Consider the following 24,974-nt stretch of genomic DNA (forward strand, 5'->3'; position numbering starts at 1 on the left):
ACTGAAACCGCACGAAAATCAAGAAAATAAATCCGGACAATATTTTTGCTACGTTACTGGTAGAAAATAACAGAAAACTTGCCGAAAAGCCTTAAAAACGAGAAAAAATTCGGAAAGTGAAAGATTACTGTAGTTGTCGTTGTGGGACTATCGACCACGACCACCGGCGTTTCTCTTCCACAGCTTCAATTTTTGGTAACCAGAATGATAAACGAAACCGTTAAATCAGATAAAATATATTTAATTTTTAGTTACTGTGGTTATCGTTGTGGGTCCTTCGGCTCCGGTTTTTTTATAATCAGATTATTATTTCCAACTGTCTAAAATGATCATAAAGTTGATGAATTTGTCAGATGGAAAATCATTTATAGAATCACAAGACTCTTATTTTTGACTCGAAAGTTTTGAGAAAAACATTCCTACCGGAAATTCCTAATTCAAAAAAAACTATCTAAAAATCAACACTGTTAAAAACGTAAACGATTAGCGATTAGCATGATGTTGAACCTGAAGAAACTTTTCTCTCTTCTTTTCTCTTTTTGTCTCTCTTCTTCTTTTTACCAATCAGGTAATCGATATGGTTGTACTGTTTTGTCTCCGTCGTGTGTCATCTCATCTCAATTGCCATCGCCTGTTCTGTTCTTCTCCTATCAATCTTTGCGCGCGTATCAAAAAGATATGCTGATTATGAGTCGAAAAGTTGCGTTGTTCACAGGATACGGTTTATTGGACCTTTTTTGGGTTATTTAAAAACAGCGAGATGAAAAAGTTCACAAAGATGATAACAGTGTCGGACGAGAAAAAAATGGGATAGGTTTGGAACGAAAGAGGATGAGAAAGAAAAAAAAATTGAAAATTGAATGCTAACAACGATTGAAAAATGATAACAAGAGATAGTTCAATGTCGATGAATTAGAGGTCTTTAGATTTCTTCAGCGCAGACGAGTTTGATAGTGCGAATGTGTTCATCAGCAAGTTCGAGCGATCTGTAATTTTTGATGATTTTTTCAATTTTCAAAAAATATATACCGCAAGTGGCTTCCGAATGTGGTGACGACACGTTGAAGACAAGACTTGAGCGAAGCGTCAACTAGACGCAAGTATGTCACATCTGATTTGTCAGCGACCGACTGAAATGAAACATAATCAGTTTTGCATCGTGAAGGTAAACGAGAGATATCATAGAAACAGCTACATTCCTAATCATTATCTTTCAAAATTCTAAAAAATACTCACCGCTTTAGCTCTTTCGTATGTGTCGATAGCAGCGATGAGTTTGCACAAAAGCGTAATCAGATCTTTCAGATCTTTCTGGACAACTCCAAAACGATCTTCTCCCATGGAATCTACAACCAGCATGTACACAGCCTCTGCCGCATAAGCGTTTTGCTGAGCATCGAAGCGAGATATCACAAGTCTCTCCGTTTTCCCGAGACCGAGATTTCGAGTTATTTTTGCGAGAAATCCGACTGTTTGTGTGTTATTGGAGCGGATCGGTGCTATGGTCTTCTGCTGACGACTCTGTCCAGCTCCGCGGTATGTCATCTCACGCATCTTTCTTGGCATCATAAGAGCATCACGAGGCACTTCCTCGTTCTCCACATCATGGTCATCCCAGGAATATCCAACAAGTCGAGCAGCAGACACAGTCATTCTCGAACATAGCTCATCAAGCATTCTTGTGCATGGCATTGAAACAGCTTTCCAGTTACGTGGATGCTTTCCTGGCTGTGAAAGCGAGAACACATCTACACGACGCTTCTCATCTTCCCAGGCGACGGTACGAAGATCGTGAAGAGCAAACATCTTAAGGAGTGGATCGTCGGTCTCAATGACATTCGGGAGTGTTCTAATTTGATCCGGCGTGGGAGAATGTACAGTATATGGTGGTGGGAACGGGAATTTCATTGGCTGAAAAGTAACTTTGAATATTGCGCTACTGATAAGTTCGAACTCACCTTCATGACAATTTGATTGACAATCTTCATGAAAATCTTTGCGAAAAATTGTTGAGCGAAGCAAACTCCGAATAAGACTAAATGAAACTGAATGTTAATGAGCAGCCACCAAGCAGAGAATCCCCATAAAAGTGGACTCCCGAAAACGGTGAGTGCCATGGCAGCAGTGTATGCAATTGCCGCATCGACACCACTAGTTTCTGCGAGACTTCCATAAGGAAGCGATTTTGCAAAGTCAATCAGAGTCTTGAATGAGTTCTGAAAAAAATAAATAGGTTTTTTTAGCCGATTTCAAACGTACCACTTGAACGTTCGAGAAGTTAAGGTGGAAATCAGATCTGAAAATGACAAGTGCTGACGATATCGCAACAGAAAAAGCAATAGCGATCCATGCGAAATCTTCGAAAAATGAAGACTCAGAAACGGTGAAAGCTGTGTAGACGAAAATCAAGCGATGGACGAACTCTAGAGCGGCACCAGCCCATGCGTATGTGTCCGTTATTGGAATTCGTGGAACTTGTGTAACTGAAACAAAATTTTCAGAAAAACCTTTAAAAGGTATGAATTACCAGTGCAAAACTGATGAATAATGAGAAACGTCCATGCGACTGATGAGAGCCAAATGAATAAGGTTACTGGCCAAGAAGTCGGATAAAGCCACCATGTGAGCGAATCTGAAAACTAAAAGTGAACGAGAAGCGATTAAAGCATTCTTACCCTGTACAGAACTGAATGGAGCCCAAATTGAAAGTTTCAGGATGGAAACAGTGACGATAAAAGAAAGGGCTACTGCCGCTCCACATACAAAACTAGCCAGCTTCTTTCTCACATCAATTTCGGAATGGAACCAAGAAACTATCTGATCGAAAATGGTAATTGGCTTTTGCTGAGCTCTCGGCGAGCTGAACCCTCGGTTGGGAGACTTTCTTAAGTTCGGAGACGAAGTTGCACTGGTTGAAGCGATCAAGTCAGCTTTTCTGAGAAAAATATCGTTTTTTGAAAACATGGCCAAACGGAAATACCTCCTACTCGGTGAAAACTGATTGTAGAGTTGATTATCTGCTAATGTTGTATATGCAGAGGAATTTTCACCCATCATTGCTGAAAATCTTTAGATGAGCAAAGCGATGTTGGCAAAAAATACTTTATTTACAACGAAATCTATAAACAAAACGAGATTAAAACATATTTTAACGAAATTATTTCGAAAACTCCGCCAAAAGCTGAATTCAAATTTGCGTTGAATTCGAAATTGTCAATGGAGCGCCCTTGTGTTCTTGGCGGGAACACCGAAAATTCAAACAACAACTGCAGAACTCGTGTCTGCAGATTCCACCATCTCCTGCTCATTAACGGTTTCGTTACCATCTGTTTCACTAGATAAACTTTCTGAAATTAAATTTAGTCACAAAAAGTAAATTTTTAAAAACAAAGTACCAGAATCGTCAAGAATTGCATGGGAATCTTCGTAATACAACTCTATTCCATTGACATTCTGCATTTCTTCGTCACATTTCACACAGAAAAGGGTTAGACTGAAACAATTGATGCAATAAAAAGCACTGCAGTGAACACAAACACGAACGTTTCTGAAAAGTTGAATAAGTTCGAAAAAGACTTGAGAATCTAGACAACTCACTCTTGATCTGTTATTTTCATATCGTATTTATCGCATTTTGCACAATCCGAACTCAGATAACCACGACTTTGCATTGATCTTCTGATCACTGCGTCCTCACCACCCATTATATCTTTCTGAAAAGCTATTTGGGTCAAATTGTTTTTCAAAAAACGATTTCCACCTTGTTGTTTCCCAACATCTCAGTCAGCAAATTCCGTCTACTTTGAAGAATCTTATTGTACAGGCTAAGAGCACGAACTCTAACCCGATTCGGGTAGAAATGGTCTGCCAACGCAAGGGTTTGTCGTCCAAAATACGCCTGAAGAAGAGGCTTTAGTTTAGACCAGATTTCAGTCTGTACCTTTAATCGACAAAGGAAAAGAGCCACAATAAACATCAACAACATAAGTGTGTTCTCTGCATAATTCGGCGGGTTTGGTTCTCTAAAACAACGTCTCCATCGATTTTCTCTTTCTCGAATACTCTGAGTGAATGGCGAGAAGACGTCAAGGAACTCGTTCATCACATCTGACATTGAACTATTCCCAGCTACCTTTAATTCGTAGTGAGCTGGGGTGTCAATATTGGTCCGGTTCATCAAAGTGTGTACTGTAGAGAGAGTCTAAAATTCAGTGTTTCGCACTATTATTTTAATTGTTTTTTAACCGTAAATACACCGTAATCCAGTAAGCACATGAAAAACGGAGTGAAACAGGTGATAATGGTTACGAAGATGTCCAATCGAAAACGTGGTTTTTCTTGTTCTGTCATTTTCCATCTACCTCTACTGACATACTGGAATTATAATTATTCTGAATGTTTTCCTGAAATATTTTCTTAACCGTTTTGCCTTCTTCTGGAGTCAGCGGCATTACTTTTCTAGCTCCACGAAATGCACAATCCCTGTCGATTTTATAGAATTCTTCCGTTAAGAAGCGATTCTTATAGTCATCGCTGTAACTGTAGTTGTACATGAAACGAAGGGTGTAAATGAATGGCCAAATGAGGAAAAACGGCATGATACAGTAGCGGAGAATAAATGATATCACATTGATGATTCTGATGTAGAAATTCACAATACTCATCAGACTATTCTTAACACTGGCTCTCAAATTAGCTGTTGTATCGTCTGCCGCATTTGGTTTATCATCAGAAGATTGATATTCTGCTCTGATCGTTTTAGCCTTTTTGATTTCTTCAATCACTGGATTCACTTTTTTCAATGCCCATTTTGCGGCTTCAATATGAACATAGAAAATCTTCTTCACAGCAAATTCAATTGCTTGGAAATATGCCGAATAAAACGGAACAGCTGCTCCTTTGACTCCTTTTCCAATGATTGCAGGCAGAGAACACACTTCTGTGGAGAATCCCTTGGCTTGGTGGCAAATCTGGAAATGTTCCCAAGATTTTCAAATAACCTAGTTTCGTCTGAACCTTTGCCGTTTTCTGAATGACGTCACAAGCATCTCCATGGCTTCCAAAAAACCTGGCTTTCTCTTTGCAATAAAAATATGCGTCATCAAAAATGTTGAGACATTTTGTATACGGTGTTTGCAACATATTCCGGCACTGGTTGGACAGACTGGCTATAACTCGGTAGTGTCTTCTCATTATGTCTACAAATCTGAAAAGTTTATATATTGGTAATCGGTAGTCGGGTCTATATTACTTCGTCATTTTCTCATCCAACACTAATAACATATTTTTAACTTTGTTCATCGGACCAGAAACATTTTTCAGTAGTGCTCGGAATCGGGACACTAGCATTGCTCCTTTATCCATCACATTTCCTTCAACATCATTTCGAGAACTCATTACATCAATTTGAACACAAGCAACTCCAGATGCCACCTGATGGATGTTGCCGATGACGTTCATTGCTGGACCCTGGGATTAAAAATATACCGTAAAATCTGGAATAGAAGGGCCCCTAACATTGAGGCTATTTTTCTTGAATTCCGTCAATGATATAAAAAAGTTGTCAACTGATGAAATAATATCACCAATAGTTAACACATTTTCAGTTGACACATTTTTGATAGCTTTCACGGAAACTGAGATAAATTAGCTCAAACTAAACAGTGTGGGGACCCTTTTATTACAGGTTTTATGGTATCTGGAAGATTACTGCCTTAGAAGTATAAACCTCAAAAGCCATCGTCACCAGAAGTATCAGAATGATGTTCTTGACTTTTGTGGTCATCATAACGTGTATTGAGATCATAAAATAGGTCATCAGTTTTGGAAAAATTAATGTGAACATCAGAAAAACATGAATGATTGTAGAGATTGATGTGCCAATGCTGAATTATCTAATTCTAATGAAATTTATAAATGAATTCTCACAATTCGGGATACTGTGAATATTTGAAAGATAGAAGAAAGTACATCACGATTCCGAATGTTTCAAACATGATGATGTTCCGGAACAAGATGACGATTGAGTTTGCTCTTGTACCATTTTCAAACAACTGATCATAAATTCCATCCCCTTTATCTTTTTTCCATGGAGGATACAGCCATGATAACCACTTTTTCACTCGTTCACACTTTTTCAAAACACGATTCTGACCGGATCTATCTCTATAAATAGTAGAGGTTGCTGTAGAAAATTTAGAAAAACGTAAAACCTGTAATAGAAGGGCCCCCTAACTTTTAAGTTTTGAAGCGTTTTGTCAGTTGACACATTTTTGATATCTTGCGAGCCAAGAAAAATTAGGTCAAATTTGACAGTGTGGGGGCCCTTCTTTTACATGCTTTATGTTATTCTTCTAACCTTCTGATATTATCAACCACGAATTCAAATTTGTTAACTGCTCTCTGAGCTCGTCGCTTTACATTCCATAATCCTATCAACCCCATTTCGATTACGTTTGACAGTTTAGAAAACTTTAATGAGTTGGTTCAGCTGGCACAGGTGCCGGATATCGCAGCTGACCGCTTACAGAAATAACGCCAAAAAAAATAATATTTTCGTGAACTTTAAGAATCAGGTTACGGAACGCATTTAAGTTTCAGCTTCCAAGTTCTATGGTACAGTAATCCAGGATCTAAAAATAATTGATCCTCAAAAGTACAATTAGGAAAAAGAACAGGCGTTCTTCCTATTCCAATTTTCTCCTCTCCTTCCGCCAAAATGAACAAAAAACTAGTTGCTTATCAGAATGCTTGTTATCATATCACCAGATTTATTGCCACTCCTCTAGCCTCTCATTTCCTCTCTTTATTTGGGTCAATCCGCTATAACGAACACCTCGATTCGGATATCCCCCTATTTATTTTATGACGTATACATTGAATTGAAATAAAACTGAACCTGATGGGTGTGGTAGGAATTTTCTTCTTTTTCTTTTTTTTCGGTTCAATTGAAATTCTGCCGAACAAAAATTCCAGACTTTCAATAGAAATTGTAATGTGACTTCTGTTTTCTTTTGTTTTCGGAATGTTGCGTCTTTACGAAACAGAAACATAAGGAAAAGACAACAAACGATGCTTGCTGCTTCCGATTGCTCATCATCAATCTATACTGTATACCATCAATTCTATATAAAGGCAGAGATACTGAGAGTTAGGAAGCAGAAAATCTCCAATACGAAAAAAATCATCGTCACTCTTGTATATTGTTCCATAGACGATAGACACATACAAAAGTAGGATATATTTGGTGGTGTGTGAAACCCGAAATCGTCGTGGTTACCTTCCGATTCAGAAACTTTCTAACTGACTGGTTTTCGATCTGCAGCGATTTTTTTTTCACTCTCACTCACTTTGAAACTGAATTTGTTTTGTGTGTTCGGTTTCTCGTTGACCCAATCTTCTCCCCATCTTCAGTTCTTTGTCTTCAATTTTTGATTTGATTACGGTGCTAATTTCCTGATTCGATTTCATTCTGATACCTTTTTATAACGTAATACTTTTGACATTTTTTATAGGTTACACTGTTCTATACAATATGCGCACTTTGAGCTCAATTATCTCGGTTTATTCGAGAGATATCAAAAATTTGTCAATTGATGAAATGTTTTTTGTAAAATTACCAAAATTTTATCAGTCAACAACTTTTTGATATCGTTCACAGGAATCGAGATAATTGAGCTCAAAGTGCACATATAGGGATAACTTCTGTTAGAGAATGTAAGGTAATCTCCGAATTGGTTCAGGGCGTACTTTACCCTGGTTTGCTAATTATTTATTTTTGCTCTAGGTTTGTAATTATTTTCATGAAGGTCAGTATTAGTTTAGAGCTCATATAATTCTCCAACTTTCAAAGAACTTCGAAATATATTTTCTGGATAGAAAATACCGTGAAACCTGCAATAGGAGAAAAATTGGCTTGAAGTTCTGTTGCAGGTTTTACGGTAGACCGATAAGAAGTTAGTTTTTTAAAAGTTCAAAACTGCAATTTTATGAAATACAAACTGAATGCAACAACAAGACCTGACCCAATCCAGTGGTCAATTATGATTATGATCATCGTGTCGTAATTCATCCCACCTACCAACCGTATCCAACAACTTTCTGCTTCCACCATCCCACCTCTTTCTCTCCCTGCCTTTCCGTTTAATTAGCCTTTTTCCCTCTTCCTCCCAATCGTACTTTTTATCGCTTTTCTAGTGTCTTTTTTCTGCTTCTCATTGTGTTATTCGACCCTTCGTTAACCCGTTTCCTTGGCATTTAAACTGTTTAAACACACTTCAAACATTCCAACTTTTCTGTCGGTCACTTTCATGTTTAGATCACTGAGAAATTTGTTGCAAAATTACCGAAAGTTTGTCGTTTACTAATTGTTTTTTTCTTTTTGTTTCTCATGTTTATGTTCCAATCATCTAAAAACCAAACAGAAAAAAAAGAAAAAGACAGTACGCAAACATGAACATGTACTCGATCGGCTTCGCGGCTTTACTTCCTTCAAATCCTTATTTTGTTTTGTTTTGTCGAAAAAACTCGAACAAATGTTTTTATATGATCTCTCCGTTTAGCTGGTGTGAATGAACATGTTATATCTAACAAAACTATGATGACACGATTTGCAAAAGTTCTCACAGTACTCCTTTAAATTCAAAATTTCTGTCCACATCCATCTTTTGTGTCAGTGTTCCACCTTTTTTGTTAGAAATCTGTTGAAGAAAAAAGTGAACGATTTATATATTTTTCATAAAATTTCTATTCTTCCTATTCTTTTTATTTCTCAAGATGTATAAACTGTGTTTAGTTTTATAATTTAAATTTGAGCTACTAGTACAATTATTTCCTTTAATAGAAGACCACCCGAACCATCAACTTTGATCTCAATTATCTCGATTCCTGTGAAAGTTATCAAAACTTTGTCGACTGATAAAATATTGTTGATATTATGATAAACAATTTATCAGTTGACTAAGTTTTAATATCTTTCACAGGAATCGATATATGTAGGCTCAAAGTGGACGGTTTACGGGGAATTACATTGGAGTTTTTTTACGGTATCTCAATCACAGTATCATATTCTTTAACCGTACACCGCGACCCCAATTTTTGAAACCAATTTTCTTTTTATACCTTTTCAAGACAAGCCTTGTGTTTAGTTTCTGTTTCCAGTTGACATCATCACCTGATCCATTTCTAATCCTATCAAAAACGATTGACCTCTGACGATAAATCAAAAACCAAACTGGCGCAGTAGTCTCCGATTTTGCGCGTTCTTGAAATAGGTGTGACAATCCAATCCGATACGCAAGCATATCGCAAAAAAAGAGATAAGAAGAAGACGAAGACGTCGACATTGATATCATTGTTAATCAGTGAGTGATGGGTGGAGTGTGTAGTACGTGCTGATAGTCTCCTTCCGCGCATCTCCCTTACTGTGTATTCCCCTTATTCTCATCCCGTCGTCTGCTTCTAAATTCGTATTCCATCCCTTTCCTCTTCATATTCTAATGGCATCGTTGTAAAAAAAAGATGATCGCAGCTCCAACACCATCGTCCAAACGGACTGAAGACGACGGAGGCAACTTCTCAGCAGATTCACAATCACCACCACCACTAAATTCTGATGACGAGCAACTTGACGACACTCCATTTTTGAGTCATCAATTGCCCGACGATCACGAATCGTTTTCTGAGGTAAGAGAGTCTTTGAAAGGAATACCATTGTTGTGAATATGAATGGAAAAACATTTGTGAGGAACTGAAGGGGGCGGAGTCTTTGAAAACCCATTTCAAATTTTCACACCTTCTTGTAGGAAATTTTGGATATAACTTAGTTCAGCTCCTTTTGCATTTAAATCTAGAAGAAATTTTGTAATTTTTTACAAGAAATTACATTATGGGCCCAACTACAAGAACCTTTTTGACCCAAAAAAAATTAACTAATTAAAATTATTTTCAGAAGTTTCTACGCAACATTCTGACACACGATTATCAGAATCTGATGCCACGTCGAAGAGAAAAGTTTGTCGAAATCACAAAGACTGTCACTGTCACGGAGGTATGAATTCTTGTTGTTTCTTTTCTGATTGTTTTCCTTTAAGTAATAATCGATCGATTAGAAGAAGAAAGTTTGTGATCAGAGACATTGTTTGTTTCAATTTTTCATTTTCATCTTCCTCCCATCATCACAAGTCTTCTTCTATTCCCTCCATCTCATTCTTCTTCTGTTTTTTTTTTCAATTCACAATACGAAATTCGTTCTGACACCTACTGAAAATAAAAACCAACACTTCTCCATTCTTCTGATACCCATCAGCATTCTTTTGCTTCATTTTTTTTCTCTTTCACTATCTTCAAAACCAATCAAGAACCGAATACTGAACTTTCACCCGAAATGATCCTCCACTTCCTGCGCATTCTTTCTCTCTGCGTCTCTTTTCAGTTTCACTTTCAAAGAAAAAAGTGAGAGAGGAAGTTGGAGGGAAAAGTGTAAAAGTGAATAGGATGGAATATACTTATGAATAGGATCATAGGTGAAAAATAGGGGTTATCTTGTTTAAGAGCTGGTGCTGAGACTGATGATAACAAAGTCTCTTCAATCAAAGTACAAAACATTGAACAAACTATAAAACTTGTAATAGAAGGGCCCCCACACTTTCAAGTTTGAGCTCAATTATCTCAGTTCCTGTAAAAGATATCAGAAAATCGTCAACTGAAAAAGTATTGATGACATTATGATAAATATGTTATCAGTTGACAACGTTTTTGTATCTTCGACAGGAGCCGTGAATAATTGGCTCAAGGTTAAAAGTTAAGGGCCGACAGGTTTTACGGTAATGAGAAAATTCAAGAAAAGCCCAGTGAGTCAACTTCACAGCGTTCATCCGTTCATCTGGCGAATAGATAAATTGTAGACAACCAAAACAATTTCAAGGTTTTCGAACATGATTTTTCTGATAGAACGTTTTGAAACTCAAAAAATAGAAAAAATTTTATTGAAAAAGTTAAATTTTGAATTCTCTCGGATTTCAAAATGCGTTCTATCAGAAAAAACATAAATGAAAACCCTGAAATAATTTTTGTAGTCCGAAATTTATCCATTGACCTGTATTTCCATGGTTTTAAAATGACCGGTTTTGAAATGACTGGTTTCGAAGTGTCGCAGTCGCAGTTTCAAAATGACGCGGAGCCCTCAATTATAATATTTGTTCCAGTGTAAACCACTTTTTGTTCCAGATAGTCAACGGAGCTCCAGACAAGCATCCGTCCTCGTGTGAAGTCAAAGTGACGAACGTTTCGCCAGCTGGACCCCATCCAGTGAACGTTTCAATCAAGCATTTACACGAGAAATGGCATTCCTGTGAAGAGTTGGACAAATCAGACGACGGAGAAGACTTGGGAAAAGGGACCGTAATTCGTATCCAAGAGACACATAAACCATTCAATTATACTCAAAAAAGACAACAACCTAGTAAATTTGTGTATGAAGACGTTATGAATACAAAGGTTTGTGGCATTCTAATTTTTAAACTTTTCTTTGGTTTTCAGATGGAAAGCTCAACAAAACCTCGGCAACCATCGTCAGCCAATAGCACATTGTTCAACCGGTCTAGTGACAATATCATAGATTTAGAATTCAGACATCCAATACTTGTGGAAACATCAGAAAACACAACTGATGATCAAAAACATCAACAACAGAATGGAAATAATGGAACTAGGCGCCGATTTGCTGATTTGAGAAAGAAAGTGTCAACGACAACGAAGACGTCGGTGACAGAGACAGAGAAGGTGACGACTACAAGAAGAAGTAGCAGTGCACACAGTACGTCTTCCAAAAGGTGAGAAAATTGATAATTCATACTTCCGACAACAAGCTGAATTCTAGAAGCTATTCAAAACCGGAAGTGCACACTCTCTACTACCGGAAATTCGTTGATGAGGAAAATAAAGGAGGAGATGATGATTCGAGTGATTCAGGAAGTGTCATTATTCATAGAGATTCTGTTACTAGACGGTCTCGTTCAGCAGATCACCTTCAGCAGTCTTCTTCTCAAACAATGTCACCAATTGCTCCGCCCAGAAAACGACTGGGACGAGAAGAATCATTACATTACTATCGAGATGATGAAGAAGTAATTGAAGAACAGACAGAGAAGAAGAGAAGAGTCACTTTGAGATCTCCAGAACCTGGAAACACCTCTATTTCAATGAATGATACAGCAGAAAAACGAAATATCACGGCTGGAATAACTTCGATTTCGATGAATGACGCATGCACAGATACGTCGTTTGAATCCAGATTCTCAACTATTCCAAGAGCTAGAAGCTCTCCTCCAGGAATCCATCGAGTCAATCATATTCACGTCAATGTTATCGGACCAATCAGAACTCCAGAAACCGAAAGAAAACATCGAGTTGTAGGAAGAGTTGGAGACGACGTCACAATGGATATATTCATAGAACGAAGACGTTCATCTCCAAATTCCAGAAGAGGTTCTTATGTATCTCATGGATCTACTTCAGAAGCTCCACCAAAGCCACCGAGAAGATCAAAGTATGAGGATCATGTCCGTATTGGAGATCCGATAGCCACGTCTACACCAATGACAACAATAGAAAGAAAGCAGACTAGAGAAGAAAGAGTATCAACTGAAAGTGGTCAATCCAGTAGGAAGAGTACTCGAAGTGCACGTCCACCAGATATCAACATCATAGAATGTGAAACTTTCATTCGGGAAACAAGATCTCCAGCTAGGACTCCAGCCACACCAATCGTCGTCATTAATCAGACTCCGTCATCCCGAAGAGGTTCTCAAGATCTTCTTGGAGAACCAGGTCAACGTCGTCGGAAGAGCACTGTCACCGATATCGATTGGTATGCTGCATTCAATATGAAAGTAAGTTGGTGTATGTAGTTCAAAAACCGGATTTATTGGGGATTACTGACACAATTTGGCAAAGTAATTTTGTTCGCGTTTCAAAAAAAGCAAACCGTTTAGTTTGTTTTTTTCAAACAAAAATCGCAACACAAATGGTCTTCGATATTTCAAAAATAGTGAAGATTTTCAAAAAGAAGAAGAAGAAGAGAGTGAGTTATAATAATTAAATTCAGACTTTGTCTATCTTTTCTTATTCACAAATTCATATTTTCAGGATCCATCTTCACCAACAAAACTCGCTCGTCCACCATTTGTCTCCCATTCAGATGACAGAAAAACCTCTCGAGATGTGAGACGAAGAGCTTCTGATTCTTCAATGATTGGTCTTCCACCTGCTGATATTGACTTGAATCAGATATTCTCATGCACGGCTCCACCAGAAATCAAAAAGGATGAGAAGTGTCAATGCAATGCTTGTAGATTGATTAGAATGTCTGAAGCTGAACGGGCGGTTCGAATTGAAAGAGCGAGTCGGTCAAGACAGAGTAGATCATTCACAAAAACTACGGAATATGTAAGCTGCCACTCTACATATAATCTCCAATATTTACTTTATATTTTCAGGAGACGAGAGCAAGCACTCTCCCATCAAGACACAGAACATCTCCAGTGAACATCGAACTTGAAGACATCTTCAATCCAAAGCCATCATCTCCACCATCTACCACAACGAAACCTCCGACGCCTCCAACTCGTCGTCGTCATGCTCCTACCTCTCCAACTGCGCCATCCCAATCATCCATCGTTGATGAGTCATCGCGCCATCTTGTAACCACAACCATCGATCGGAAACAGGTGACGCCGGTGACTACTAACTCGCGGGATTCTCAGTTGCATGCTCGCGATCAGTTGCTTAACTCGTCTGACGACTGGGTTGGTCAGATGATGAACGATGCTAATGAATGGGAAACTAGAGTATCTAGTCGAAAGTCTTCAGTTTTATCCACCTCTTCATCTACGGCTAGAAAAGTTTCAGTGGCTAGAAGGATTAGTATAGATGAATTGAAAAAGCCAGAAAAAAGGAAATCTCGAGAAGCTGTCCCACTTCCACCTTCTGATCATAGTATTGATGATATTTTCACTGCTCTAACTACCAAAAAAGATGATATTCCAAAGGAAACAGAGAGAAAAACGTTCATTGTAACTCGAAAACAGAGAGCACAAGATGTGGATATCATCGATTTTGAAAAAGATCGCGAGGCACCTGTGGCTCCACCACGACACAAGAACATCCATTCACCTAAAGCCCAGCTCGTGTTGAAGGACAAAAGTGAAGATCCAATGATTTCTCCTCAAATATCTACATCTACGTTAAATCTCGAAGACGTGTTCACTAACAGGGAAAACTCTACAAGAACTCAGGAAACTGATGAAAAGGACCAGAAGATCAGAAAAAGAGTAGCTGAATTCACGAAAGCCCATCAAGAAACGGAGATGAGCAGAAGTGAGAAAACCATTGATGAGAAGTCTCGGGCAGCTGTGGAATCAATCATTTCAATGGACGATGTGTTTGGTTCACCTAAATTTGATTTGGAGATTCCATTGATTGACAATAGTGTAACATCTACTGCTTCGATTGAGATGAAATCATCGGAAAGTCATCTTGAATCTCAATCCAATGAAGCGAAGAGATCAACGGACGTGCCTGATGTTATATCCACTTCTTCAATCAGAATGAGACCTTCGGAACATGGACAAAATGATAACTACGCAATTGGTGTCGGAGAGGATGATGAAGCAGAGAAGAAAGAAAACCGAACATCTGCTGTGAGTATTGATCTGGACAAAGTGTTCGTTGAAGGTTCAACCGGGAAACCTGATTTTGATGCTTCTGATGAAAAGATTCGACGTGGAATCACTGAGTTCGAGAGAGCAAAGCAGGAGAAAGATGCTCAAAGATCTGGAGTCGTAGTGACAACTCATTTCAGTAAACATCTTTTCGATGAGTCTGATATTTCAATGGATGATGTTTTCAAATCATCTCAGAGAGAAGAGTCTTCGATAGAGATGAAAAGTCCTGATGAAACTTCAGCAGATACTATTGCATTATCTGCTCCAAAAGAATCTGCCGAAGTCAATTTGGATAACGTATTTGTGGAAAGGAATGATGAGAAACCGTCAGAAGTGGATGAAGAAGAGAAAAACATCCGAAAGAGAATGGAAGAGTTCAAGAAAGCAGAAGAGGAAAAGCATATTCAAAAATCAGATGAACCACATCCATCCCATCATGTTTTCGATGAGTCCAACATCTCGTTGGATGATATCTTTAACGTTTCCCATTCTGGAACCAACCAATCCGAAGATGTTGATCAGGAAGAACAACATATTCGACGGAGAATCGAGGAATTCAAGAAAGCAGAAGAAGAGAAGAAAAGGAACTTGATCACAGAGTCCCATTCATCTCACCAAACTTTCAATTCTTCAAATATTTCCATGGACGACGTCTTCAACAGGAGAAGTTCGTCTCCAGAGCCTTCCACTGAAGCTCATTCCAAACGTGTTCCAGCACCAACCAAAAAAACCAATCCTGTGGATACGAAACAAACTGCCGAAGTCAATTTGGATAACGTATTTGTGGAAAGGCATGATGAAAAACCTTCAGAAGTGGATGAAGAAGAGAAGCACATCCGAAAGAGAATGGAAGAGTTTAAGAAAGCAGAAGAGGAGAAGCAAATCAATGTGACTACTGAATCTCATGTCTCCCATCATGTGTTGGACGACTCGAAAATCTCTTTGGATGACGTCTTCAACACATCGCTTCCACATAGCAGCAAACCGTCCGAGGATGTGGCTCAAGAAGAACAGAATATTCGAAGAAGGATTGAAGAGTTCAAGAACGCAGAAGAGGAGAAACAGATTCAAATGAAACCAGAATCTCGCTCATCTCACACGAAATTGATTACTTCTAACATTTCTATAGATGATGTCTTCAACACGCCTCGGCCAAATGTCACTTCCTCTGAAAGCATTAATTTGGACAGAGATTCGACATCCGATAAAGATGGAAAACCTGCGGATGATGCGGTTATGTCTAAATCAGTGGTCAAGGAAACTATATCTGATGAATACAAAAAAGAAATTTCGACCGCATCCGTCTCGATGAGATCACCGGAGACTAGCGAAGAGCCTCATTCGAGAGAAGAGAATAAAAATCGAGCATCTGCTGTGAGTATTGATCTGGACAAGGTGTTCGTTGAAGGATCAACTGGCAAATCGGATTTCGATGCTTCTGATGAAAAGATTCGACGTGGAATCGCTGAGTTCGAGAGAGCAAAGCAGGAGAAAGATGCTCAAAGATCTGGAGTCGTAGTGACAACTCATTCCAGTAAACATCTTTTCGATGAGTCCGATATTTCAATGGAAGATGTTTTCAATCCATCTCAAAGAGAAGGAGAGCCTTTAGCCCAAATGAAACGTCCTGATCAAACTTCATCAGCTACAATTTCGTTATCGGATGCTCCAAAAGAATCTGCCGGAATCAGTTTGGATAATGTATTTGTGGAAGGACATGATGAGAAATCGTCAGAAGTGGATGAAGAAGAGAAACACATCCGAAAGAGAATGGAAGAATTCAAGAAAGCAGAAGAGGAGAAGCTGATCCAAAAATCAGAAGAAACACATCCATCTCGTCACGTTTTCGACGACTCCAACATCTCGATGGATGATGTCTTCAACGTATCCCATTCTGGAATTAACCAATTCCAAGATGTAGATCAGGAAGAACAACACATTCGACGAAGAATCGAGGAATTTAAGAAAGCAGAGGAAGAGAAGCGAAGGAACTTGATCGTTGAGTCTCACTCTTCTCACCAAACTTTCGATGCTTCGAATATTTCCATGGACGACGTCTTCAACAGGAGAAGTTCGTCTCCAGAGCCCTCCACTGAAGCTCATTCCGAACGTCTTCCATCACCAACCGAATCAAACAATCCTGTGGATACGAATCCATCTGAAAGCCAATTCACCCTCGAAGATGTTTTCTTTCAAGGGAGTTCTACAAAACCAAACAGTGATGTCAGCGACGAGAGGATCCGAAAAGGCATCGCCGAGTTCGAGAAAGTCAAACGAGACAAAGAGGTTCAAGGTTCAGTATCAACGAAGAAACCAGAAACCAGAAAAAAGAATTTTGATGATTCAAATATCTCACTGGATGTTGTGTTCAATACTACCCCCGCAGATTCTCGACGATCCGAATATCAACCATCAATCTCTGAAGGCCGTCCGGAGCGTATATCGACCACTGATGAAGATACCAAAACTAAAACAGAAACAACCACTTATACAGAAACGGAAGCTGGTACAACATGTCGAAGAGCCTACGGTTCGGAAGATCCATCTGGTGATGCTGCACAGCCGGCAGGTTCACAGGACAACTTCACTTCCACTGAACGTGTGAAACTCGGAGATGGAAAACGGGAAGACAGTGCAAAAAATAAAAATATGGTCTCAACTGTTGGCATCAATTTAGATGACATTTTTGTTCAAGGAATAGGAAAATCCGAGAAACATGATGATGATGATCAGAAGAAAGAGTCGCAGCAATCTTTAATTGTGGAGCATTCTCTGACCAAACGAGCAGATATGGATGAGCAATCAGTTTCATTGGATGATGTTTTCAATACGACATCTGAGAAAGAAAAAGAAGATTCACACGACCATCTCGGTGTCACATCAACATCATCAATCAGAATGAGATCATCCGAGGACCATAATGAAATGAGAAAAGAACCAGAGAACATTGAAGAATCACCGAAAGAAAACCGAACATCAGCTGTCAGTATTGATCTGGACAAGTTGTTCGTTGAAGGATCAACTGGCAAATCGGATTTCGATGCTTCTGATGAAAAGATTCGACGTGGAATCGCTGAGTTCAAGAAAGCAAAGCAGGAGAAAGATGCTCAAAGATCTGGAGTCGTAGTGACAACCCATTCCACCAAACATCTTTTCGATGAGTCTGATATTTCAATGGATGATGTTTTCAATGCATCTCATAGAGAAGAGTTTTCGATAGAGATGAAAAGTCCTGATGAAACTTCAACAGCTACTATTTCATTATCTGCTCCAAAAGAATCTGCCGGCATCAGTTTGGATAATGTATTTGTGGAAAGGCATGATGAAAAACCTTCAGAAGTGGATGAAGAAGAGAAGCACATCCGAAAGAGAATAGAAGAGTTCAAGAAAGCAGAAGAGGAAAAGAATATTCAAAAATCAGATGAACCACATCCATCCCATCATGTTTTCGATGAGTCCAACATCTCGTTGGATGATATCTTTAACGTTTCCCATTCTGGAACCAATCGATCCGAAGATGTTGATCAGGAAGAACAACACATTCGACGAAGAATCGAGGAATTCAAGAAAGCAGAAGAAGAGAAGCAAAGGAACTTGATCGTTGAGTCTCACTCTTCTCACCAAACTTTCGATGCTTCGAATATTTCCATGGACGACGTTTTTAATACAAGCGCTTCATCTGGCAAGGAGCATTTTGATGATTCTCTTGACGATTCTCCTGACGACAAAACCAGAGATTCCGGGTTCATGAAAACAACGTCGGAAAAAACCACAACAACCACAACCACTCGAACTGAAATATCAACTGATTCGTATTCCAAAAGAACAGTCACAACTCTGGATGATCTTTTTGGTCCACAAACTTGCACACCGCAGTCATTTCAATTTCTGCCATATCACTTGACCCCAATCAGCCATCAACTTCGCCTACTCCTCCGCCACGCAAACATCAGAATCTCTCATCTCTTATGGTTCCTGGAAAATGGAATGAATCAATGATGTCAAATGCTTCCACTATCAGTCTTGATGATTCGTTCAACAATTCGTTCGCCAAATCTGGAAATTCGCAAGTGTACGAACCGAAAATGAGAAAGCCTTTGGCTCTTCCAGTTGATAATTGGATTGATAATTTGGTAGCAACTGTAACTGACGAAGCAACAAGAGAAGCTCCGAAAACTCCAAAAAGTGCAATCGAAGACTACTATCGATCCCCAACGAGAATCAGTCAAGAGATCAAGTATGAATGGGTGGCAAAACTGATTGAAGATGATGCTAATAAGGATCGTGAAGAAGAAAAAGAAGAACATCAATCAGAAGAAGAGCATCTTCGAAAACCGGATGACACATGGGTGTCCAGTGTTGTCTACCGCCCAACTCTGGAAACGAGCACATACACATTGAGGTCTAGTCAAATGGAACCAGAGCGGAAAGCAGAAATCGACATGGATCGAGTGTTCAATGAGTGTCTGATTGGAAAACAGGATGATGAAGAATGTGAATGTTCGGCATGTCGTCTGACGGAGCAGGAATTGGAAGATATCAAGAGGAGAAAGGTGAGAACTATGGGAATATGTTAAATCTATGCAGCTATAATTATTTGTTATGGTTGTTTTGCTTTCTATAACAACTCTAGTCAACTTTTCTGTTTCAGATCGAGACTCAAAACAAGACAAGAGAAGAGAGACAGTCAGTATCGCATGACTCGGAAGAGAGAAGAACTTTGACTATAATGAATCCATCTGAATTTTCAATTGATGACATTTTCAATCCAGAAGGTTTGCTCCGTTCTCTGACAGTCCTAAACCATCAATTTTCAGCTCCATTGACGATCCAAACTGATCATGCACCAGCTCCATCAACATCATCACCACCGCTTCAATCTACTCGAACATACTACATTTCCCCAAAAGTATCGGAAACTGTGACAACAACTCACCAATGGAAAGATGCTGATATTTCAATGGATGAAATATTCAGTCCAGTATCTTCTACAACCAATGAGAACAGAAGATTCTCGAATTTCTACGAAGATCGGAGTGGATGGGACACTATTGGAAGTGAGGATAGCGGAGTGATGTCGGGTGGAGACAGAGGGAGAAGAAGGTCTACGAGGATCACAGATCATGTCATAGATGAAGCATTCAAGGGAATTTTCGATTCACAACCAACTACTTCTGCCGCAGCCCAGGAACCTGATAAAGAGTAAGATCTTTTGAATTCAATAGCTCATTCACATTTGTATTTACTTTCAGAAAAAACAACTACGACGACTACTACATTACTTCTATTCACCAAGAAGAAATTGGATCCAGTGATTCGGACGTTGATCCAGAGAATTTGGATGTGAGTCAATTTGTGGACGATATTCTTGGAAAGAGCATGGACGAGGCAGCATTTTTCAGTAGTACAAAATCACTTCGAGGTTGGATTATTGTTTAGCTAGAGAAATTAATCCTATCTTTTCAGACCACACTGATACTTCTATCGATCGGAAAAAGTCAAATGAGAAATTGCATTCATACTACCGTACTCGCACAGACACTTCCATTGATAGACGAGTCAAACCTGAAGTTATCAATGAAGATTTGGAATCATCGGAGGCCCATGATGAACTTCTGAAATTGGTGTTCGTTGATCCATCTGATTCATCATCTATTTCTAAATCTGATTCCCGAAGAAGTTTGTCACTTCCCCGAAACCGCTCAATAAGACCAAGTGACGAAGAATTGTTGGAAATAGAGATCAAACCAGATTATTTTGTTATCAAAGGATCTTACTCTCTTCTCATCCCCAAATCAGACCCCCTAGGACTCATGTTGCAGGTAAGTGTTCCGCAAATGTCTGTCCAAGTGTTTACGTACTTTCAGAAACTCCGTGAGCAAAACAATGGATTGGCAACACTTGATTTCTCACTTACAAGGAAACTCAAAAAATTATTGGTCAACTGTATCAGAGAAAAAGCCGGGTGCTTGGATATGTCGTCTACGTCTTCAAAATGTAAGAAAATCCAAAAATTTTCATTAGAGGTACTTTAGGACAACCGCTGTAAAACCAATGCCCCCTAACTTTTAACTTAATTTTTCTCAGTTCCTGTCAAAGATTTTTAATAAACTGTCAGCTGATAAATTGTTTATCATAAAATCAGATTCTTTTCTTTCCAGTTGACCCATTTTTCATATCTTGCACGGGAATTGAGTTGATTGGTCTCAAACTTGACAATATGGGAGTTCTGCTATTACAGATTGTTCGATAACAACAGTACTACATATGTTTGAAAATATAGAATCTATACCGTATCTGATAGAATAAATCGCAGATTTTTCGGTATTCTCAGCTTGAAGCCTAAAATTTTTAACGTGTTCTATTTGTTAAGAACTAAATTCAATGTTATATTGTGATCTGGAAACCACTATCTTTTTAAAGCTTTAACCTCGAACAGCGAATGTCTTTTAGCCCGCCCAACTTTCAAGGTAATCAAAGTTTTCTAAAAACCAAAATGGGTAGCAAAATCCCCCCGTATATTCAGACTAAAAAATAATATTTAATACAAAATGTATATTTATAGATGAGGGACTCCTTTCGTCTCGCGGTCAAAGTCTAATCGAGTCCATCGACCACGCATCGGCCACATTTTTGAAGATGAACGTAGACAAGTACGAGCCGACACGCAACCCAAATGGAGTCGTTAACTTTTGCACTGCCGAGAATAACATCTGCACTCCGCTTTTGGAAGAGCGGTTCAAACATCTTGAATTGTTCTTCCCAAACACCGAACATCTTGTGAGATATCCACCAGGCGGAGGATGGCCAGAAGCAAGGGAAGTGTTGGTCAAATACTTCAGAGAATTCATGGGAGCCAGAGTGACAGTTGATGAGTTGGCATTGACACCTTCAACGAGGACTGGCTATGACGTTACAAGTTATTGCTTGTTTGAAGCTGACGGTATATTAAGGAAGATGACTTTGACCTACTACATTTTATTTCAGATATTCTTCTGACCAACGGACCAGCCTACGCTGGAACGATCTCAAACGTTCAGGAAAAGGCCCAATGTGTAGTTGCTTGTGTTGAGGTAAACCCCAATTTTCAGAACTATCTTAAATTTTACAAACTTTTTTAGACTGATCTTTCAAACCCTCGGTTGGATGTGAATAAGTATGAGGAGGAGCTGAAAAGACAAACCGATCTGGAAAATACAGTATCTGGAGTCATCATTGTCAATCCGCACAATCCCCTTGGAGTCACTTTCCCACCAGAAGATGTAGTTAATTTATGCAACTGGGCCACTTCGAAAAACTTGCACGTAGTGATTGATGAGGTGTTCGCCAACTGTGTCTTCGACAAACCAAATTCGAAATTCCGTCCTTTCCTCTCTTATCGTCATCGAGTTCACCGTCCAGAGAATGTTGCCTGGTTATGGAGTGTCAGTAAGGATTTCGGACTTCCCGGACTCAAGTTCGCAGTTATTCATTCTGCCAATGAAGGCCTCCGTCGAGCCGCAACCAAGCTTCAAATGTATTATCCATGCTCTCCCTTCGTTCAAGATTTTGCTATCAATTTGTTGTCTGATTCCGGTTTGTTAAGTTGATTCCAACTCTTCAAGTATATTCTTTTTTCAGTTTGGCTTCGTGAGTTCCACTCTGAAGTTAACAGACGTATTTCCATTCATTATCGCTACACTGCCCAAAATTTGGAAAGATTGGAAATTCCATTTGTTCCAGCTCAAGCAGGAATCTTCGTTTTTGCTGATTTTTCAAAAGTGAACCTCTTTTTTGCACCCCTCAATAACCCCCCCCCCCCCATTTTTCAAAAAGTGCCTATGAGTGCCTAATTCTTTTCATTTCCAGCTTTTATCCACTGTTGACTCTGCTGGTGAGCTCGAACTTTTCGAGAATCTTGCCACTGCCGGTGTAATGTTGACTCCTGGAGTTCATCAGAATTGCCACGTGTTCGGATGGTTCCGCATCGTTTTTGCGTGTACAAAGGAAGAGCTTGAAGAAGGATTCAGAAGACTATTCACCTACTTTGGAAGTCATCTACATCCAATTGGAACTGTTCAATATGATAATTAATTAGAACCGCTTTACTATTGTTTTTTTGTAATTCCATACTTACTTGTGATACCCCTCCATTCTTTTTTTTTCTACTGCTTTTGCAGCCCTTTTTTCCATTTCTTTTTTTATTTCTTCCCTTATACATAAATATATGGATGGATGTGCACTTTATCTCTTCATTTTTTTCTCTTTTTTAGGATGGCACAAGAGTGGGCGGCCGGAGGCATAAACGTGCCTGGCACCGCGGACCACCCAGTGTTCGGACACTGAGAAGAAGTTGACAAGTCTGTCAAGTTTTTTTTTATGAACTCTCACTGTTTGTCTCGTTTTTTTCGGTTGAGAAACATGTGCAAAAGGGAGGTTTCTTTGAAAAAAAAAGACTTATGGTGTTTAGGGAATTGAGTCCTAAGTTCAAAGAGGATGAGCACTTTGTTCTGATTAGAAGACTTCATCGTCTGTGTTCCACTTTTCAGAATCGTCTTAACTATAGTTTTTTCTTGAGATTGTCCAGATCTAAAAATCTGGATCGAGATACTTTTTTCTTCTCAAAAATGCTAACTATTAATGGAATTACCTGTTGGCTCATTATTACCCAGACTATAGAGTTGTACTAACATAACATTTGGTTAAAACGTTGTACTGGGCTCAAATTAGGAGTGTGAAAGTTCACAGAAATCATCAGTAAACCGACCAAGTTTCCAATAATTTGATCGATTTCGGGCTGAGTTATCGCTCGTCAAAGTCGTTCTTCTTTGGACAAGCATAACAATACCCAGACTTGACGAATCGCTCTGCGAATTTCTGTAGCTTCGAACCGAGCAGAAAATTATATTTCTATCAATTTTCGTGCTTCCAAGATACTTATTTCTAAAGATATCCCCGTTTTTATCAGTCCGGCCTGTAGGTCCACCACCCATTAAATTCGTGGGATACTGAACCGATTGGGGTCAATACTTTCTCAATTATTAAAAAAAGAAAAAATAACTGACATAACTAGGGAAAGCTAAAATTACCGAACACTGTGATGGGAATTCCCTAGCTTTTTATTCTATTCATCGTTACAATTTCAGTGATCTCCATTTGAGTGTAGGATTTAAAAAATATTATTTAAATCGAAAGATCCTCTATTGACGTCGAGAATCCTTGATTGACGTTGAAAATCCAAATCAATCAAACGAAAACAAGGGAATAACTGAAACAACGTAATCTACGAAAATCGGATTGATGTTCTATCAAGGATCTGTTGTAGGATTATCTCAAAGTTTTAGAACTAACTTTATCGTGGACGCAATGATTTTCGGATTTAGGGAATTAAAGGTTTTGATCTTTTTTTTCGTATTTTGCGTTCTTGACATATCAGACTTTTTTCAGTGAGAAAGCTGGTGGAAATCGATAACTTTCTGAAGCTATGATTCACTCGGAGCAATATATCAAATTCTTATCTCTATTCATAAATGCAAAAACGTTTTGCAATACTTCTGGAATATTTCACATAGATCACATGCCTTCGTTTTTCGACACATACTTAGTTTTCACATAAAACAAACGGGATATGGCCCATCTTGTAAAGTTACTGGCACAACTCTTTAAAGAGCATTTACATGTTTGTTTTTGTTTTTTATTTTCATCTATTCAGAGGCCCTTTCCTTCTCCAATTCAATCTAATTTCCTCCACCCTCTTCCATTCTTTTTTTTTTCATTCCAATTCTCCCACGCCTTCCGAGTGTGCCCATCTTAAATTTCAATTTACTCCTCGATCATCCAAAATCATCTCCCCTCAGGTTTTGTTCCATTTTTTAGTGCGCAGATCGTTTGCTCAAAAGATTACATTATTTACCTCGTCGTCCCGTCAGTTAGTTCGTCTCTCTACACCCTCTTCTCCATTTTCAAGTTTCTCAAAATTCTATTCTCTTTTTTTAGATTCCATTTTTGCTCAAAACTTCACTCAACGTTTCCTACCTCTATGTGATATTATCAGCAACTTCTTGACTCTTGACTCCGCCCACATTCCAATCTTCAGACTCTCTATTCTGCAGAGAGAAACAAAACAGATGACCACTTGAATATTGAATATTCAATTGGTGATAAATGATAAGAGAGAAACAGTGATGAGAGCGCGGCGCCACGAAATCGAGAGACTATCAACGTCTGTCTGGAGCCATCATTTCACTCTCGCTCTATTTCCCAACACCTTAT

The 24,974-nt window shown here is 38.9% G+C and overlaps 3 protein-coding genes across 3 annotated transcripts; 1 reads left to right on the plus strand and 2 right to left on the minus strand.

The window, feature by feature from the left end:
- Positions 1–922: 922 nt before the first annotated feature.
- On the minus strand, positions 923–3,057 carry CBG29121 (the record flags this gene model as incomplete). Its single annotated transcript, XM_045237493.1, has 8 exons — positions 923–986; positions 1,030–1,130; positions 1,237–1,911; positions 1,959–2,216; positions 2,260–2,483; positions 2,528–2,632; positions 2,676–2,935; positions 2,981–3,057. The coding sequence occupies 8 exons, from the start codon at positions 3,055–3,057 to the stop codon at positions 923–925; spliced, it is 1,764 nt and encodes a 587-aa protein (XP_045100867.1).
- A 198-nt stretch (positions 3,058–3,255) lies between these two features.
- Positions 3,256–6,444, minus strand: Cbr-spe-42 (the record flags this gene model as incomplete). The annotated part of the gene is made up of 12 exons (XM_045237495.1): positions 3,256–3,347; positions 3,396–3,547; positions 3,598–3,713; positions 3,761–3,898; positions 3,941–4,201; positions 4,246–4,374; positions 4,422–4,970; positions 5,017–5,206; positions 5,252–5,469; positions 5,729–5,885; positions 5,929–6,165; positions 6,359–6,444. The coding sequence occupies 12 exons, from the start codon at positions 6,442–6,444 to the stop codon at positions 3,256–3,258; spliced, it is 2,325 nt and encodes a 774-aa protein (XP_045097797.1).
- Positions 6,445–9,519: 3,075 nt separating this feature from the next.
- On the plus strand, positions 9,520–22,796 carry CBG23277 (the record flags this gene model as incomplete). Its single annotated transcript, XM_045237496.1, is given in 16 exon segments — positions 9,520–9,684; positions 9,950–10,048; positions 11,227–11,831; positions 11,879–12,851; positions 12,896–13,081; positions 13,147–13,446; positions 13,497–18,665; positions 18,677–19,276; positions 19,375–19,925; positions 19,976–20,145; positions 20,190–20,720; positions 21,289–21,666; positions 21,681–21,796; positions 21,845–22,298; positions 22,344–22,483; positions 22,572–22,796. 16 exon segments carry the CDS (start codon positions 9,520–9,522, stop codon positions 22,794–22,796), a joined length of 10,662 nt encoding a protein of 3,553 aa, XP_045097798.1.
- Between the last annotated feature and the right edge of the window lie 2,178 nt (positions 22,797–24,974).

The sequence above is a fragment of the Caenorhabditis briggsae genome, assembly GCF_000004555.2.
Source record: "Caenorhabditis briggsae complete genome, chrV, whole genome shotgun sequence".
In the NCBI taxonomy this organism is placed as follows: Eukaryota; Metazoa; Nematoda; class Chromadorea; order Rhabditida; family Rhabditidae; genus Caenorhabditis; species Caenorhabditis briggsae.